We start from the raw sequence: 19,862 nt of genomic DNA on the forward strand, positions 1-19,862 counted from the left end.
CTGAAATCTGCATGGAGAGCAGGCTCCAGACTCATCTTCTGGCCACCCTAAAATCAAACTCGTTAGATCAGCCCCTTCTGCCCCAGCCCCAACCATTCTGCTAAGAACAGCCTTGTGTCCTACAAAATCCCCAACAGAGCATCTAGCCATTCTCCCCTGCAAAAAGCAATGAGTTGTCCCAAATTCAGCTGTTCTTACTCTTTCAGTGACAACAATAAACAACATGTTGCCTGAGAGAGAAGCTGACAGAGGAAAAAAAACTTGTAAAAGCTGGGTTAAAAAGAACAAGCAAACAATTTAACCAATTTACAGTAAGCGGAAGGGTTTCTTCTAAAATCCCTGAAAAGCAGTGTTTTGTGGGGGCAGCAGGAAAAACTTACACCTTGTGCTAAGTGGGCAGGAAGGTTGAGGCCCCAAGACACAGGCAGCTGGAAGGACTCATGCTGTTCTGCTCATGACCAATGGCCAGAGCGGCCCTGCCCAGGCTCCAGACCCGCCCTGGATTGTAGTACAAAGCAAAGTGTGCATCGTCCAGTAAATCACCAGCCACAGCAAAAAATGCACATAAGAAAATGGAAAAGCACGCTGCTATTTAAGATGGTGAAGAGAAGCCATCTGTCCTGGTTTCAGCTGGGATAGAGTTAATTTTCTTCCTAGTAGCAGGCATAGTGCTGTGTTTTGGATTTAGTAGGAGAAGAATGTTGATAACACACTGATGTTTTTAGTTGTTGCTAAGTACTGCTCATGCCAGTCAAGGACTTTTCAGCTTCCCATGCTCTGCCAGGCGCACAAGAAGCTGGGAGGGGGCACAGCCAGAATAGTTGATCCAAACTGCCCCAAGGGCTATTCCATACCATGTGACGTCACGCTCAGTATAGAAACTGGGGGGGGGGGGGGGTTGGCCAGGGAGCAGCGATCGCTGCTCGGGAGCTGGCTGGGTATCGGGCGGCGGGCGGTGAGCAATTGCATTGTGCATCACTTGCTTTGGATATTGTTATTATTATTATCATTATTATATTATTATTATTATCATTTTACCTTATTTCAATTATTAAACTGTTCTTATCTCAACCCCGGAGTGGGGTTTTTTTTCACTCTTACTCCTCCGATTCTCTTCCCCGTCCCATCAGGGTAGGGGGAGTGAGCGAGCAGCTGCGTGGTGCTGAGCTGCTGGCTGGGGCTAAACCACGACACCATCGCAAAGCCTCTCCCCATGCCAAAGTTGAATGCTTAGGGCCACAGAGTTACCTAGTCACACAAAATGGCATGCACCGCACTTGGGGAAGATTTGTCACTGCTCTCTTGCATTAGCGGCTGCAGAGCAAGGTCTGCAAGGCAGTGTTCCCCCCCAGGGCAGGCAAGCACAAGCACATGGGGACTCCTGACTGCACTGGCCATCAGATGTGCAGTCCTGTCATTTCATACGTGTGTAAGAGTCACCAGGCCTTCACCAGTCAGAGGAAACAGGTGCTTTCATGTCTCCACCCATGCAGCAAGAAGGATTATTATAAAAGCCTCAGGACACATCCACACAGTGCAACAGAGCAGTGCAGAGAGGCTCGGATGGGTGCTGAGCAGCCAACACCACAGCTGGAGCCGTGTAACCACACACGGCTGCTCTTGGGGCTTCACGAATGAATTAGCTCACACCACTCCCTCACCCAAACTCTCTTCTGCTAGGCTTGCAAAATTTAAGACAAGACCCTCCTTCCCAAGCACCTAGAGCACAGAGTTCACTTTGCTGCTCATGAAACAGCCTCTCTGGGAGTGAAAAGTGCTAGTGGTTGACTAGCACTTAGTCAATAGTGCCAATAGTGCCACCAGTTCTGGCCATGCCACACTGCACCATGTAGCAAGACAGCGCCTGATCGCAGAATGCAATCCAAAACCTTGCCAACAGAGCTGGATCCAATATCACAACGTTCTGAAAAACGCGCCACGCCTGGGACCCTCACAGAGAGGAGACCATCCTGTCTGCTCGCTAATGAAGAAATGGAGGCAGCATTGAAGGGACTGCTCCAGATCATACTGTATAGGATTCAAAAACACAACCCCCCCCGATCCTGGCACTCTTTAGGGCTGCAGGTCACAATCTGCTCTCCTTAACTGGACACCACGAGGGAATGTCATTCTCCTGGCAGCCAGTCCATACGTTGATGTGCTACCCCATGAAAGCCACATCACAAGCTCTATGCAGTCCTCTCTGCAGGACAGCTGTACTGCACTAAGCCAGGCAAGCAATTTCAGGACAAGCACCCAACCCAATCAGCCCAAAAAACTCTAAAATCTGAATCAGGCTGGAGATCAGCTAAAGCATGGTTGCCCACTGCTGTACCTCCGGCCCCAGCTGGGCTGCTGCTGATCCAGGGAGGGCTCTCCCCTCCCAGATGTAGCGTCAAGCACCCACTGTCCCCACAGACAGGCCCCTGGAAAGCCGAGTCCACATTTACCTTGCCACCTCCGGGCTGGTGCTTCAGGTTTTCAGTTGAGCCAATTTTGGACTTCACATTTTTCAGATCAGGCATGGGTGCAGCTGACGGCTGGATGCGGCTCTTGGCAGACGCAGGAGATTTCGGTGGTGTGCGAACCACTGCCACCTTCTTGGGCTCCCTGGCTGGTGGGGTGGGCAGAGAGGGAGTGCGGGAACGGCTGCCTGGAGTCCCGGGGGAGCCGGGACTGCTGTAACCGCTTCTGTCTCCAGACTTTGGCTGCTCACCTGAAGTTTGCAGACAGAGGGAGGCAAGCACAGGATAAGCAATCTGGGTATGCAGCCCCTTCCCCACACACTCTGCCTGCCTTTATGGAGTTGATCTGCCTGGTCCCAGGGCCCACCCGCTACTCCTACTGCAGACCATCAGCAGTGGAGAGATGGATGCACTTTCTTCTACTTCAATTTGAAGTGAAAACTGTGATTAAAGGCAATTTCCTAGTATCCCAGAAGGAAGATGGTCTTCATTGTCTGCATCATTGGTAAGGCTCCCCACCCGAGCGTGACATTAGCATGCATGACAAATTACAGACAAAAGACACTCAAACAAAACCACTTTTCTATTAGAAATTTGGAAGCATTTTTACAAAATTATTTTATGTAATTAAATAAGGCTGATCACGGAGCAGCTTAGAACTGTCCCCAGTCTGAAAAGAAATGGAAGAAGAAAAGAAAACCTTAAACATCACCTTTCTCAGACTTTGCTGCTGCAGGAGGTGGTTTTTTCTGCTCCTTTCTGCCTGTTTAATGAATGAGAAAGATGCTTAAACATAATAAAGCTGGAAATTTAATTGATTTAAGGTTTTATGCAGCTCTGGTCAAGTATGAAAAATACATGTATTCAGTGAAATGCACTGTTTTAATGGAAATTTACAATGCCTGATACTTTCTGGGGTTTTCTTCTCTGAGAATAACGGGCTAATCTCCATTCCTGCAATTGAAGAATTGATCCTCTTGCCCCTGGTCTTTGTTTAATATTGTCAAGAGAAAAGGAATAAATGGATTAAAAAAGGGAGCTGCCTCAATCTTCCAAACTGGAGGAAATCCCAAAGGGATAAAGCAACTGCCCTCTCCTACACACTGGCAACTATATGAACAGAGCAGATAAAGCAGCATCCAGAAAGGCTCACTTCAGAGGAATCGTCCCCAGCTCTGCCCCCACAGCCCCATGACAAGGCTGAGCAGCTCCAAATCACCACGCAGACCTCAACCTGCTGGCCAGGCCCTTGCTTAACACTGTGCATGACTCCAGCCTGCACTGGAGCAAATTTGTTCCCTACCCCCACATAATTGCACAGAGAACCTGGGAGCACCACCAAAGCAGAGCCTCTAGAGTTAGAGACGCCATGGGCAAGTGGCTGCACACTGCTCTCGTCATCACCTACCAGAGCTTGGAGGTGTCTTGGGGGCCGTGGGCGTCTTTGCTGGGATGCGCGTGGCATTGGTCGAGTTCCTCTGAGCCTGCCCGGCTGCAGACCGCGGTGTGGCCGTCTTCGTGCCACCTCTCATCTCTGGGCCCTGGGGATACATGGGAGAAAGGCTGATGCAGGGGGGATCTGCCCAGGGATGGGCTATCACCCCCCATGGATCAGAGCCACATAAGACCCTCCTGCTTCCTAACCTGACAGCCCGCAGGAGCTCCCACGGGTTTCCCCACATGCAGGCATCTGCAACATGCCTTTTCACACCCCGTTTCCCATCACAGCGCCTGCTACAACTGCTACACAGTCACTCCTGGGCTGGCAGAGCAGCTGCGCCGCTTTCCCATGTGAGCCCTTAGTGTCAGCTACGTTACTCACTGCACACTCAGGCCTGGTTAGAAAGTATGTTCAATTCCTTTGTCTGTTCTCTGAATTTCATCATTTTGTTTCCCCTGTTCTGCTACAATTTTGTACAGAAGATAAATAAATACACTGACTAGATCAGAGGCTCCATTCAGGAGTACGGTGCCAGACTCCAAACATAGAGAAGCACCTCCTTTATCCCCACCTGTAATACACTACTGTAACATGTACATAATCTGTAATAGCATGTAAATAGCAATATGCTATTTATTGACTTCTGATCCTGCAGAAAAGTCTCCCCAAATCCATAAACTAACACATCCTCTTTCTGATGACTTTCTAATGCTGGTCTGCGTACAAAAGCTCACGAAAAACATGCAAGAGAAAATTTACAAGCTGACTGGTCCCAAGGCAGCAGGGAAGCAGAGCAGAGCCATCGCAATCCCTATCATGGTAAAATCATACGCCATTGTCTGTGCCCTGCAATCTCTGCTCTTGCCCTCACCATGGGTGTATTTGTATGACTAAACACCACAAAGGGTAACTCCGAGCTCCTTTTAACATTGCAGAATAAGCCACGGATGTGTATGCATTTCCTATTCTCTGTGCAGCACCTGGCAGATCTGGCTCCGGCACATTTCAAATACATCTGCTGTTTACAGCCAACGCACCCATAAAACACAGCATAAAGCTGCAAAACAAAGAGCACGGAAGAGCATGAAGGCACCTGGACATGCCTCAGGGAGACCAGGTAACACCCTGCAGCAATGAGATATTTTTGCTGTAACGCAGAGCAAGGGGCCTACGTGCTGGTGAGATGGACCCAGTTGCTTCAAACACCAAAACTGGAGCCAAGTCTGGCTATGGCCACTGGAAGGTGAAGCGAAAGCACATCCCACCCTCTCCAGTGAATGGGACACAGAGAGACTGCCCAGCCAAGCACTGAGACCTGTCAGGAATGCTTTAAGGTATTCTCCAAGGCAGCTTTGCCTCTCTCACATCCCATTTCCTTACCTTGGCTTTCATTTCTTGCGTTCCTGTACTGGCAGGTCGGGATGTGACAGAAGAGACTCTTTTAGAGGCGGAAGCAGGGCTGGAGGGTGTTTTCGAAGGGGTTGTGCTAGAGGAGGTGTGTCGTTGGGGGGGGGCGGAGGGTCTATCGCCTGGGGGTTTGGCAGTGGAAGGTGAGGATTTCTTAAACATGGAAACAAAATAAAATTGGAACAAAAAAAATCAACATGGGAGGGAAACAAAAGGGGATCACCGACATTAAACAGGATTAGAAGGTGCAATACAGAACTGGGTGTGGGATAGGTGATGGTTGGTACTGCCCTCTCCCTGCAGCACGGAGCTGGGTAAGAGCTGCGGGGGCCAGGGCACTGTCAGGGTCCCACAGCTGCACCGGCAAGCATGGGATACCCCAGCTCTATTCCTCCCACAGGGTGCAGCAACACCTAAGCCCCTTTCTGGGGAAAGCGTCACCCCGTGACAGCCTGCCCTTGCCACCGCCCTCCACACCAGTGGCACACTTTACCATCTGAACTGCTCTATTCAATCCCAAACCCTCTATGTGCTCCACTGGCAAAAATGCTGCAGGTACAGCACTATCAACGTCAGCATTTCTGCGAGATGCAGATGACCGCTCCCAGGTCTCTCAACCCCATCTATACCTGCTTTACCAATGATGGATCGATGGTCTTTATCTAGACAACTGCTTGGTATTCATGTCAAATGCCTAGCCTGATACAACCCTGCCAAACGTCACTAGAGAAAGACCCAATTTCACATTGTTTGAAAATAATTATATTCCTCACCTTCAATTCTTCACCCACTAAATTGCCCACCATCTTGTCCATTATCTCACCCAGGCACTAGCCAGGCTAACGGCCAGCTGAACTAAACCTCCTCCAAATTAGCAGTGTGACAGATACCTCTAAACTTCTGGAATTTACCCACAATTAAACTCTGTTCCTCAGCCAGAACACAGCATCTGCAAGGCCTAGATTATTTAATTTAATTTTTTAATTACATGTCTTGCTCTTTTCAGTGTTATGGTGCCTGTCCCCAACACAGCCCAACACAGTTGTGAGTTTGCTTTCACACCAGTTTGCCCCAGCAAAGCCAGCCGTCTGCTTTCCGGTCTTGGGCTGAGAAAATTATTTCTCTAACCACCCACCCAACCTCATGAGCCACATGTTTGTTTTAGATTTGGTTCATTTCCTCGCCCTCAAAGATCACCATGGATTGCACCATCCAAACTGGGGTGAGGGAAGAAAAAATAAAAACACTCTTGAAAGACAGATGGAAGAATGCAAGATAATGGCAAGGTTTCCCAAGAGGCACAACTGCAGTCCAGGAGAGCAGGAAAGGGAGTCAGGAATATGCACAGCACTTAGTGGGTTGACATCACCTCTGGTTTTATTTTTTAGCTTACCTTCGGTTTCTTTTCCTCGGCTTCAGTCCCTTCCTTGTCTTTGCTGTCAATATGACCTGACAAATGGAAACACACACAGTTACACTTCTTGGGACTGGTCATTACACTTTAGACAGATGATAATGCCTGCACTACAGCAACATGCAGGCTGGGTGGGTGTTCCATGTTCCTGCTCTCCTTTAAATTGAATACTATTCTTCAAAATATTACAAAGTCACTCATGTCTTGCAGAAATACTTCCACATTGTAAACACATTCTTTCTGGGTTAACAGATTATCCTGCGCATAGGCCACAGGGCATTACTCATCACTGGAGCATCAGACACACGCAACAAGGTCTGGATGAGACCATTTTGCCCAGATTTGTACTCAGTTCCAGTAGCATCTGTTCAGTTTAGGACAGAACTGCTCTCTTCAACCGTAAACACGAGTCTCCCTCTCTAAAACAGCCATTGGTTCTAATGACCATATATAGAAAGACTAAAATTGAAGGATGCCCCAATCCTAGCAGAACCAGGTTGCCTGTGACCTCATTGAAAGTTGTTGTTCAGTGTGTTAGCTGAGTCAGACCCTGCAGGGTCTTAAGGTTTTAGCTGTTGCCCTGCTTGATTTGTATCAAGCTTATAGTGTCTGACAATATTTCAGTGTTTTGTCCCGTTAGTCTACAAGCACAACAGACTGCAGTATTGCCAATCAGGAGATTAGAAACAGGGAGGAAGTAATGTTTGTACTGTAAGGCACTGATAACAAAGACCCTTTTCCCAGTCCTCAGCTAATTCCTCCCTAATGTGGGAGAAAAAGCTGCTGCTATGCTCCCCAGTGTTTTGGAAACTCACGCTGGTGGGTCAGCCCAGCCCCGGTGACACGAACAATGTCGTTAATCCGCCACTGACAACCCTGACCCACCCAGCAGCCACTCCCAGAGCTCCTGGATGCACCATCCTTCCCAAATCTAGTTCAACTACAGACTGGAACAAGGCTGGAGCTGAACTGCCACAAAGTATCTCTGTCTTTGAAGGAAAAGACCATTAAATAATTAAAGAAATTCCTCCAATGGAATCAGAAACAGGTTGACTCAGGGCAATGCATCCCCAACCCACCATCATTTTCAGGCTCTGATGCTAGCACTAGCGAGACATGCCAACACCCTGCAGCACATGAGCAAAGCCTCCCTCTGGCTTATTAGTAGTGAACAACGAGAAACGTGTTATGAGCTTTAGGTCCAATGGAAAAAGCTACATCAACAATTTCTTCACGAACCCCATGCAGCAAAGAGCGACACACTCTGCCGCAAACCAGAGCAGCATTCCCAGGCTAATGGAAGCAGCCAAGCCAGCTTCTGGGATGCGGCACTGGGATGAAAGGCAGAGCTTCCCCCATGCCAGGCCCTGGACAGCCAGAGCTGAGGTACACCACAGTGAGACACCACAGGGCTTTAACGCATGTCCTGCTGCCCCAGCTTATTAACACAATTCAGTGCAAAACCTGCATTTGGCCACTGAGCAGGGTCCCTAGTGACATCCCTCTGACCCCCAGTAAAGGTGGAAAATAGCTCTTGGAGAAAGAAAAGGTCTAGGAGCTGCTCTGCTGGCAGGGATGCTCGTGCATTGAGCAGTGAACTCAGACCTTCACACAAGACAGCTAAGACCGACACTGCTGCACGAACACAGCAGCTCCAGGGTCTGACTGCCCTCCCAGCCTCGCGACACATACGCTGTTAGATGCATCCAAGAGCCAGGCCTCCACACACACAGGCAGCTCCCACAGAACATCCCAAATACAGCCATCGCATTGGACCACCCAGGGACACACCATCCAGAACCGGGACTGGAGTAGGATGCTTTGTAAGAGCATCGGACGTGTCCTGTAGTAGGCAAAAGTCCAGCTAGCTGCAGACCTTGCCTCCAACAGCAGTCAGTAGTGGATATTTAAGGGAAAAGTACAAGAAACAGGACCAATGTGGGGTCTTTTCCATGGTTAGACCTGCCATCTCACTGGCCTTTTTCCTCCTCCCTCCTCTTTAGGAAAGCCAACAGAAAGAGTTATTGGACTGGACAGTGGACACATGCAAACCAGATGGCACGTGTCTTGCTGGAACAAGCTGCAGTGTGCGCCGGACTAGCCCCACTCCAACGTGCCACAACAACGTCCATCCAGTTTCCGTCTTCTCTGGGAAGGTGCCAGGTGTGAGTTAAGGTGCCCACCCCACAGATCCAAGGAAATCAAAACAAAAACAGGTCAACAAAGCATGACTGGGGACACGCCAGCACCATGCAAGGGACGCAAAACTGAAGCATAAGGGTTTGGCAAGTATGCCAGGACATCCAGGATTAAACTGAAGGGGGAAGGAGGGGAAGGGAGAAGCAGCGGTACTTTGTAGATCAGTTCACAGCAAAGGTCCAGGCCATTTCCCAAGCAGCAGGATTCAAGAGGTGGCAGCAAGCTGAAGTACTGGTTCAGGCAGCCTTGTCATGAGCAAGCCACCGGCAATGCGAGCTCAGGGCAGGCAAACGTTGCACACACCTTTTAGGAGAGGGACGCGACTGACGGCTTTATCTGCAACATGGGCACAAGGTTTCTTCTTGGACGTCCGGCGTTCTCCTGTATCTGGCACAGCCTCTTCCAAAGGAGCATCTTTGCCTTCCATGTCATCTTTTAACTCAACGGGGAGTTTGGCTGTTTCTAGCAAGGTTCCAGAATCTTCTCCCTCCCCAGGCTCCACTTCTTTTTGGGAGATGATTTCAGAAGGCTCTAATGGGGTGATGTCTGTGCCTTCTTCCCCTCTCAATGGCTGTCTCCTCTCCTCTTGGTCCTCTCCTGCTTTATGTGATTCAGTTTCAACAAGAAGTGCCTCTCTTGGTATGTCTCTGAGGACATCTTTGGACTTGTTTTCTTCAAAGGCATATTCTTCAGGAGCTTCCTTGGCTGTTGCTGGACAGAAGTCCATTTTGGGTCCTGGTGAAACACGCTGTCCCACCAGGGAAAGCAAATCCTGTTCAGAAGTTTCATCAATATCACGGTCCTCATCTCTTTCCTGTCCACGGGCATATTCTTTTAATGGAGGTCTGGTATATAAAGGAGATGGCCCACCTTTAATATGGGAGTCACCTGTGTCACCTGTTCCTGCCAACCCCTCGGTGTGCGCATCATGACCTAGCTCTGTTCCCAGTGCTGAATCCACACCAACACCTTCTCTGCCTCGATGATCCCACAACTCACTGTTGTCTTCTGATGCTCTGGAGTCTTGGTACATATCGAGGGGTATTGGGATGGTGACCTCAATTCTAGTGGGAGCTGCTGTTGTAGCCTTCGTTTCATGTGACAGAAGAGGCTGCTGAAGAACCTCAGCTACCTGCTTTGTGGGCTGGCTTTCTCTTTTTATCGCATCTCCCACACACTTCTGAGGGCCAGGCTGTAGCTTTGGAGAGCTTGGCTCCCCTGGAGTTGAAGACGCAGGGTATGAAGCATGGGCAAACAATTAGCACAGGCATATCAAATAGGTAGTCAGTCATGTATGCTAAAGAGAGACTAAGGATTTCTACTATCAGTCTAGAGGATGAAAGCAAGTCCCACACTGCCCCACTGAACAGACAACTCACTTCTACAGTGGCTTTTGCCTGTAAAGAAACTCTGATCCCCATGGGAATCAGGAACAATGACAGCCACAGCACATGGAGACCAGACTCCTCCTTGGACCCAGTCTCAGAGGTGGCTGGGGTATCCAACCACCACCATCTGCCATGCTGGCGCTTAAGAGCTGGTTTAGCTACAGAGGTTTTCAGAAGCCAAGAACACACCCATTTTCTAATCTACTACCACCACCACTGGACCATCAGTTTGCTGGTCAGTGACCACCTCTTCTTGCCTCAAGGGCCTGAACAACAGGCCAGACTCCCCTCCTTCACGGGTTTACAAAATCCCTACAGTCCTCTCCTCCCTTGCAGGAGATGTTCATGCAGACATGGCACCAGTTACATCCTCTCACAGCTCAAACCATCTCTGCTTTGTTCTCCAGATTATTTCTATTGCTAATGAGCTTGGGGAAGAGCACCGCTATGTCTCCTCTCTTATTGCTGTGTATTTCAACAGCCAGTGGAGCAGATAGCCTCAGTGGAAAGGACGGTAAGTAAAAATGTGGTCGTAGCCACACGGTCACAGCAATTTTGGACTGTGCACCCACTCAGGCTAATCAGAGCTCCAGTGCTGCTGCCACCATTTGGGCAGAGTAGAAAGTGTGACATTTATAAACCCAAACTTAAGGTCACAGAGACACAGATCTCTTTTTTTGGGTGAAAGAGAGAATTCTGTTCTATCGCTGACCTCATGCATGACACAGACCTTTACAATTTCACCCAACAATTGCTGCATTAAGCCATATATTCTAGTTGAGCTGGAGCTTTTCTGTTAGAAATTCATTCAACTGAAGCAAAGATGCACTGAGCAATGGAGAATTCATCCTGAACATAGGTAAATTGCTTTAAAGTCAACTGCCCTAGTAAGACTGTGCTTCTTATATTATGAATTTGTCCAGCTTCAAATACTCTCTGGTCTTTTTGAACACTGATCAAGTAAACTAAAGAGCCTAGATCAGAGCACTTCAGTACTGAGATTTTGATTGTTGCTTTGTTAGATTAACAAACAAGAAAAGAAGTCAAGACTGACTCGTTCTCCCCCATTTTAAGAGAATATAATGTTAAGTGAAACTACCACACAAAGACCTCCGAAATTGTGGTTTAAGAGAAATCTTAAATTGGCAGGTATTGGCAGGTAATACTTGAAATGTGGCATCAAGAAACACCTTTTATAACCACCAGGATTTGAAGGGTGTTTATGCAGTAGCCAGCAGACCGTCCTGGCTCACTTCTTCTGCAAACAAACAGCACGACCATTAATGACCACCAGTGCAGAGATGTGGACAGTCAGTTCATTAGCTGTACTTCTACACTCCAGGACCCATTGGGGGTTCTAAGGCAAATGTGCAGCACATGGTCACGAGCCGGCCAAATGCCAGCACAGCACAAACTGTGAATCAGAAGACACTTCTCCACCTGAGACTCCAAAAGCACTTTAACACACTCCATCTTCACTGCAAAGATAATTTTTTTCAAATCCCACAACACAAAAAATGAAGGTAGCTAGTAACAAGATATCGAAGACTCTGTGTATCGATAATCACATTTTCCTCCGAATCGAAGAGAACCATTAAAAGGAAGCAGCATGTTATTACAAGTCCACTTGCAGAGAAGTAATAATTTACCTAAGAACCTAGAAATGTCACATATAGGTTATATCAGAGCTCCAGCTAGCTGTATGTCCCCATGTCTGACAGCTGAAAGATCCTAGGACAGTACAGAAAGGTCTTATTAAAAACCTGGTGAGAAACAGCAACTAGAAGCAGACCGAATGGGGCAGACAGAAGTGAGAACTTCACCCCCCTCCTGCTAACAATCTTGATTTCTTTTTTGTAGTGGCGCCACTATTTTGAATACAGAAGAGCTGCTAGTCCAAGAACCACTGGACAGGCAAGCAAAGGTTATATTTTAATTGCAGGGAGCAGATTGCACATAACTGTGCTCATCTGCGTGTGGAAAGCAAAGATGACCTGAATTCTGCTCTGAGTTGAGAAGGCGAAGACTTATTTACTTCTTTAAAAGACATGGATTCTGTAAATGCACTAATACAGCCATGAGGAAGAAGGACGCTGCCCAAGCAACTGGAGGAATTTATTATGTCTACTGTGCAGAAAACTACCTTACAAAATGGGGTTTAACTAAGATTTTAAACAGCACACTAAATTAGCACTATGGTGTATCAGTGCTAGCAAGACAGCAATATTAAAGTGAGTTTGAACCCATAAGCCTGCCCCATTGGGCACAGAATTAAGCTAGCGCTGGGTGCTTTGGGAAAATCCCGCCCTGAAGTTTTCCATCAAGTCTGAATTGAGCACAGTCAAAAAAGGCTTTCCAGATAGCCAAAAGGTCCCTGGATAATTTCTTGGCTCATCTGAGCAGACGCACAATTAATGCTCTAAAAACACTCTTTTGTGCCTGCTTTTGTCAGTCACACTCCCTAAGACTGGGATGAGAAAAAAACACCCGTAACATTAAAGTCAGGGCATCATTGCGTAGGTTTGAGATGTTTTATGTTAGAAAGAGACACAGTAAGTAAACAATTCACTTATTTCACATGTGACATGTAGGCAGGGCCCAAAATTGACTCTCTTCAATGCTGAGCAGTTCCTCCTGGCTAACTGCACCATCCTGGCTCTGTTTATTACCTTTTCTAGCCTGGAGGATACCGTTTTACAACTGGACAAACAAGCACCAGGGCTTCAGCCATCTGAGAGAGAAATTTGGTGCATGAAAAGCTGCAGTTCTCCGAAATGAGCATGTTGGAACATTCAAAGCATGTATGACCCTCCCCTGACAGGAACAGGGAGAACTGCACAACTGCTTGTACAGTGCAGAGTGTTTCCATTACAGAAGAAAATTCCCAAGCCACTAGCAACCAGCCGCACATGTGGGCAGCAATAACTGCACCCCAGTGACAGACGATTCACTAACCTTGAGCAGCATCTCCTGCAGCATGGTCCTCCAGGTTGGGAGTGGCTCCTACGCCTGCCTCTTCAGCTGGTCCCAGTTCAGAGAAAGAAGGGAAAAAACATGATCAAAACAAGAATTAAGTTTAAGCATGTGTCTGGAGAATTTATTTACCTCCTTGCTGATTTTGCCCATCAGCACTGTACTATGAGCAGGGTGGTATCAGAAAGGCAATCAACCCACACTGACGATGGATCTAGGTAGATCTATTCAGCCTGTGCTGTACCAGAACCAGACTGGAGGAGTGTTTCACCAAGTCGCACATCCCGGCTGGCAGGTTAGTACAAGCTCTTTCAGGCAGAGGTGCAGAAAAAAGGCTGTTAAGGAGCAGGGAAATCTGTGGATTTATATCCCCTCTTCTACCTCCACCTAGTGTTTATGTTGCTGGCAGCACTCACATGAATGTCTAACTCTTACCTGAGCCCCATCTGCTTGGTGTCTCTTACCTAGCTTACTGTAATGAGCTCTGCCGAGGGTATTTGACACCAGTAAATCTGAGTCTGATATAAATCTGACACTTCAGGAATACTGGTACATTAGAGAAGCACAATTTTCTTCACAGCAATGATGGTTTGTCTCTATCAGAATTTTTTCAATTTATTATGTTACTACTTTCAAACCAGCTTAATCAATTATATTCGTATGTCACAGTTCTACAGTCAAACTAGGACTTGCTCTGTTTTCCCCATTTTTTTCCAGAGAGTTCAGGACACACTGCTTCTTCCTGGCTCCCTGGTACAGTCAGATCTTGAACTAGAGGCTGCACATCCTTGCTAGCAGGCGAGCCACTCTGTGTTTCAGCCCAGGGCTCCACCAGCGGCCTGGGGACTGGATGCAGGATAGACAATTTGGCTGCCCGAGGGAGTGTGCTGTGGGCTTGTTTCAGTGTTCGGGCATGGGCAGAAGCCCATTTTCACCTACTACCTTTCTCAGGTCCTGCCCAATGCTTCCAGGAAAAGCCAGTGGCTACTGCACAGGGGACACATACCCATTTTTCACATACAGACCTGACTCTCCCAGGAGGCTCCTGCCCTCCTGTACACACACAGCACTACTGCAGCTCACTCCCTTCTTACTCTGCCTCTGAAAGACCCCCATCCCTCCCTGGAAAACCAGGCCCAGGTGCAGTGATTCCCCACAGATCATTCGGGCTGAATTAGCCGCTTCACTTCCTCTGCATTATCCTTAAAATGCGCCCGCAGCCACAGAACTGCTGCAGTGGCCTGGTTTTCACCTGCTGCTTCAAAGACAACTGCATGGGCTGGGCTGAGCAACAGCACCAGTGAGACAAGCAGCAAGGTCCTGCGCTGACCGCCTCACCTCACCAGCAAAGCAGGGCTGCTGGCAGAGGGGCAGAGATGACCGGGATCTGCAGGTAAGCGCTTAGCCTGGAGATGGGAGGCAAAGCCACCACAGAGACACCAGACAGAAAGATTGTCAGATGTGGAGCTGAGAAAGAGAGAAGAAAAGGCTGCGAGTTTCCCCCAGGGTGGGGAAGGCAAGAGGACAATTGTAAACTAGGAATTATTTCTGCAGGCCATGGAGAAGAAAGAAGCACGCATCAGAAACAAAGCATGCCTGCGAGAGGTTTTGCAGTGATATTTTTAAGCACTAACCGGTCCAGCTCTCTCCTCTGTCTGCATCAAGAGATGAAACTGCACCTTGGTCTCCCTCACCTGTGGTTCCTTCTGGGATCTCCCCGTGCTGTTCGACACCACCCTGATCCTCGTGGTCTCCTTCCTCCACTAAAGGTGCTGTGGCATCTGAAAAACAACGCAGCTTTCACATAGCCATTGAGTGGCAAAACCCTGTGGAGGCCAGGACATGCCTGAAGAACTTTTTGCTCAGAAAAGCACCCGATTCCCTCCCTTGAGACAGTGCTTGTGGAGGGAGACAACCGAGCATGACATAGCAAAGCCAGTATCACAGGGACACCATGAGCTGTCCCTTCTGCCACACAAACCACACATCTCCAGCATACTCCTTATGCAGCTGAAGAAGGCTTTACCATAAACACTGTCTAAAAATGCACAGCTAAAGACAGCCACCGGTGCCTGATCTGCATGCACGGCAATGCTATCTGCATGGGCATATCACTGGTCTGGCTCAGGAAAGAACAGCTCCCATCGGATACCTTCATAAATCATTCGAGCACTGCAACTGCTTCGCACTCTGGTCAGGTCTGAGACAGACAGATACCTGGCTCCATCTACCAGAGGGATGTCTGCTTGTCATGACAGTCCCGATCCAACTGGAAAGAGGGATGATATCCCCTCTGCACCAGCCAGGTTTTACATACTGATTTCCTGAGCCACATACACAGGAACAGAGCCGCTTTGCAGACAATCAGTTGGCCTACAACTCCAGCAGGACAGGGCCGGAACTGGTCAGCATCTCTGTCCACCTTTCTTCTAGATTAATTTTACAAACTAATGCCTTTACCTGAAGTCTCCAAGAAGCAGATACTTGGGATTAAAGCAGCCAGAGGAACACAAAAAAGTGCAGTTAATTAAAACAGTGAACAAGTCTCTAGACCACTTCAGAATTTCATTCTTTCTACAAACATGGCGTTCAGATAACACTCTGAAGCAGCACAGACATGCCCCGAGTCCTACCAATATGACCTTTACATCAGCACAAAGTTTTGGTTTATGTATAGGCTCTGCTCCTCTCATTGTTCCAGCATGAATCATGCTGTACTAATGAACATGTAAATACAGAGGGAGCAAAAAAGAGCTATGAGGTACAGCTAACTCTGAAAGGGAACACAGTGACCAGGATGTGCTGTCAGTATCTTAGGGGAGCACAAAGATGCAAACCTCTGGCCCTGGGAACACACAACATGGGATTGCTCCCAGCTGCATTGAGCTAACAGGACCTTGCAGTCACTGTGTAAAAAGTCTTCAGGAAACAAACTGCAAGCAGCTTCCTGAACTATAATAAACATTTCACCTTCTCTTGCCTTCCAAGCCACTCTCCACCTTCAAAGCTCATTATCTCATTCTGCAGAGTGGCAAACACCACTTGTGATGAAGCTAATGAATAGCATTTGTCCAAGAGTGGAGACACTCCTCCTGAGAAACCCCACCAGAACACGGCACGGCAAGTCTTTTGGCAAGGTTCACCACGACCCCATCCATCACGGTTTCAAAGCAGTAAGTCAAAGAGCTCCCACCTTCCGTAGTTGGGGTGCTCTTAGTGTCAGATGTTTCAGAAACAGGCTCATCCGATCCATCATCGACTGGTATCTGAAGGGGATAGCCTGGAAAACATTCAAATACTTAGAACAAGTCCTTGGCTATGAATTATGGCCTGTGCGTTACAAACTCCGATTGCTCAGATCCACAGCAGCAAGAAACTGTAATTGGAGAGTATAAACCATCCGAACTAATAAGCAAGCAAAGCGTGAAAATGCCAACCAAAAGCACCAGTGTCATCACCAAAAGGAACAAGCAGAAACCCATCAGCAAAAGAAAAGCCCAGTGAACCGGACAGCTAGAAACAGCAAAGCATGGCACAAGCAGGAAAGGAGATTTTAGCAATGTAAGCAGAAAAGATGTACAACTTCTGAGTCACTGTTGTCCTCTCTGCCACTTCTGGAGCCATTAGCCTCCCTCCCAGAGCAGGCTGCTGAACACTTCCATGACGCGTTAATTCTAATAATTGCAAACCAGCACATCTTTGTAAAGGGCTTGGTGTAGCACATAACATACTGTGCAAAGACTTGGTTGCAAAAGTCATCTTTTGGAAGAGCAGGGCAAGAGGCACAAGTCTCCTCTGCAAGATGTCTGGGCAAATAAAATAATGAGAACTGGAGAAAATTACTTGGAAAAGAAGATTCAAACTAGCATAAGCAAAATTCCTGGGAACCTGTGATGTGCGAAGCTGAGGCTACAAGCTGAGAGGAGCTATCAGACTGAAATGCATTACAGAACCCGGGATGAATGGATGCTATGGATTCTCTCCAGGACAGAGGCAATCCATTTATCTGGTGTAAGGTGTGTCCAAAGCACCTCCAGAAAAGAAAATTAAGATGATGTTTATATGGAGCATAGCCAGGAGTGAGTCCCATCAGGTTTGCTGGCGTTACGTGGGTTTCCAAGCTCAATTGTGGAGCATGGTGGAATGAGAAAGGAAAGGCTTTTTGAGAAATGCAGGTCTGACGTATGGGGCGAAAGACTCTTGCATGCCCCCCGCTCCCAGAGCTCTCTGTTCAGTTCTCCCCGTCTCCCTGTGCAGGTGAGAAAAGCAGGCAGCAAGCAGCATCCTTGTGCTGTGTCTCCAAATAAAAGCAGTGCTGTATTTTTATAGCGAACTAAGGAGAGAATACAGAAACACACATTTGCAAAGCTGCAGCAATAAGATCATCACTAGTCTGGACACCAGGGCTTGTTCTGCTCTCACTGGGCAATGATATCAAAGAGCAGCATTTTCCTGCGACTATGAACATCAGAGCATCTTGTGGCCTACCCACTGTCCCCTAGCTGCAGCCAGCTGATCCATGGTAACCTTCCAGACACACATACCATCTCCTTCTGGCCGTCCCCAAGGACCCCTCGTACCCCTTGCATGCTGGCCCTGCTCTCCCCACTTAGGTCATTCTCTCAGCAGTGGGCAAGGCAGGTCCTTTACACCCTCTCCTCCTGGAGGTGCTCACCTGATGGGACGTGCTTCTCCTGGCCAGCTGCATGATCTTCCATCATGGCAATGTCCTGACGCTGCTCCGCCATCTCTCAGCAAAGTTACCTGAAGAGGACAGTAAAAACAAACACCCATCAGGCAAAACCTGACACAACACACCTTCATCTGGAGCCCAGTTGGTGCGCTCCCATCTACTGCTCCACGAGACAATTTTGGTTTGTCAGCCAATTTCCAGAAGCATTAAACATCCTATTGCAAGTAATCAGCCAACAACAGCCAACCACCTTTTCAGCCACCGTAAGAAGGTATCTATCTACTTTGTTCCCTTTTCCTGATGAGCCCTGAAATCACACCATTGTGCTCAGGGAAGGTCACAGCTCAAGGTACATGTTACCTATTGGGCTTCACGCCAGTGCTGAAATATTCCCCGGAGCATCTAACACTAGTGCCTCCAAATCCACCAGGAGCATGTTTTGTCCACAGTCATCAAATGGAGGACAACAGCAGGAAGGGAATGCTAGCATGCCAAATTGGGATCTAAAAGGGCTGCCCCAGCCAGACACCACTCTTCGGCAGAGCTGCACCAAGCTCTCAGCACAGGAGGTCACAGCAATCCACACTCAGAGGACAGAAAAAACTCACATATGGGCATCAGCCAAAAGGAAAACATGGATTTTGCATAGAAGACATATAAAGGAGCAAATGTTCCTTGTGAACAAAGGGAAGGTCTAATTATTCCTGCACAAGCAAAAGCATGAGCCAGTCACTTCATCTGTCACAATAAGGATATAGGCAACTTCTGCCCAGCTGCAATATCAAAATTCCACAGGTATTTAAGATGTCCCAAGCAAAATTACCATCCTGGTGCACACAGGACACTGCTTGGCCACCATTTTGTCGCAAGGGATCACTGGGAGCAGCATGCTTAGTGCAGATGTACTTCTGCTGCACGCTCCAAACTCTGCATTTGCCAATTTCATCAGTCTCTCAACAGAAATGTCTGCTGGCAAGGTGTGACGCTGCCGCAGGAAGGGATGCCTTCTACCCCTGTGGATACACCCAGCAGGGATACACAGCTATGATACACTGATCATCTTAAAAGCAATCCAAAAGTGACATACAGGGGTAAACCAGGACTCTCCAGGCATAGATTTGGACCAGGCACTCTTAGAGAAGAGGGTCTCGCTTGTGGGTTTCAGAGGACAGCAAAACAGCTGCTTAACCCTGAATCCTTTTTGCAGTGCTTGGAAAGCCAACACCATGCTATAGAGCGAGGCACAGTAAATAGGTCTGGACACTGGAGTGGAAGTAGAAAGGTGCTAAAATTCAGAGTTATTTTTCTAACACGTATTTATCTGCAAAAGGAAATTAAGTCGACAAAAAACATTATTCACTTCTGTGAAGCAGGGACCATGTTCCTCCTTATTCTCCATGCTGGTTGGGCAGACATTGCTTTTAGCTGACTTCCTAATAGCTGATATAATTACAGCCATTGGCAGTGATTAATAATCAGCTATTCGTGTAATCACACATTTTCCATGACCATCAAGAGTGAATGAATCCAGCAATAAAGCTCAGGTTACCAGCAGCAAGGAAGCAAACTCATGTGGTTTTGTTCGCTGGCAATAAATTAACTGTATATCTGGACCTATGCAAGAGAAACTCCAATGCTAGTAACCAGATCTCTCACCCAGCTTTTTTAAGCCTTAGCAAGATGACTATGCAATTTATTTTCTGCCTTAGATGGCTACAAAGCCATTTGACAGAACTGTACCAAGTAAGTTTGAGAACTTGCCCTGAAAGGAAATCACCCATAAAAATGGAAGTATAAAATAGGAAAGAATTAAGTACTTAGTTTTTGCCCCAAAAATGGTGGCCCCTAATTATTTGGACATATGGCTGCCCTCCTCCCAGGG

General features: G+C 47.8%; 1 protein-coding gene across 3 annotated transcripts in view; it reads right to left on the reverse strand.

Annotated features, from left to right (window-relative positions):
- Positions 1–19,862, reverse strand: part of LOC104028387 (microtubule-associated protein tau) — a 50,967-nt gene that overhangs the window by 9,395 nt on the left and 21,710 nt on the right. Inside the window, exons 2-11 of one of the 3 annotated variants that reach the window (XM_075722799.1) lie at positions 17,963–18,051; positions 16,481–16,567; positions 14,982–15,068; positions 13,270–13,335; positions 9,230–10,150; positions 6,707–6,762; positions 5,287–5,466; positions 3,874–4,006; positions 3,178–3,228; positions 2,451–2,716 (exon numbers count right to left, since the gene is read on the reverse strand). In XM_075722799.1, coding sequence (XP_075578914.1) covers positions 2,451–2,716; positions 3,178–3,228; positions 3,874–4,006; positions 5,287–5,466; positions 6,707–6,762; positions 9,230–10,150; positions 13,270–13,335; positions 14,982–15,068; positions 16,481–16,567; positions 17,963–18,035 — 1,920 coding nt within the window. In that variant the 5' untranslated portion in view covers positions 18,036–18,051. The remainder of the gene's footprint in view (positions 1–2,450; positions 2,717–3,177; positions 3,229–3,873; positions 4,007–5,286; positions 5,467–6,706; positions 6,763–9,229; positions 10,151–13,269; positions 13,336–14,981; positions 15,069–16,480; positions 16,568–17,962; positions 18,052–19,862) is intronic. The other 2 variants (XM_075722800.1, XM_075722801.1) reach the window with 2 other exon arrangements.

The sequence above is a fragment of the Pelecanus crispus genome, chromosome 18 (genome assembly GCF_030463565.1).
Source record: "Pelecanus crispus isolate bPelCri1 chromosome 18, bPelCri1.pri, whole genome shotgun sequence".
NCBI lineage: Eukaryota > Metazoa > Chordata > Aves > Pelecaniformes > Pelecanidae > Pelecanus > Pelecanus crispus.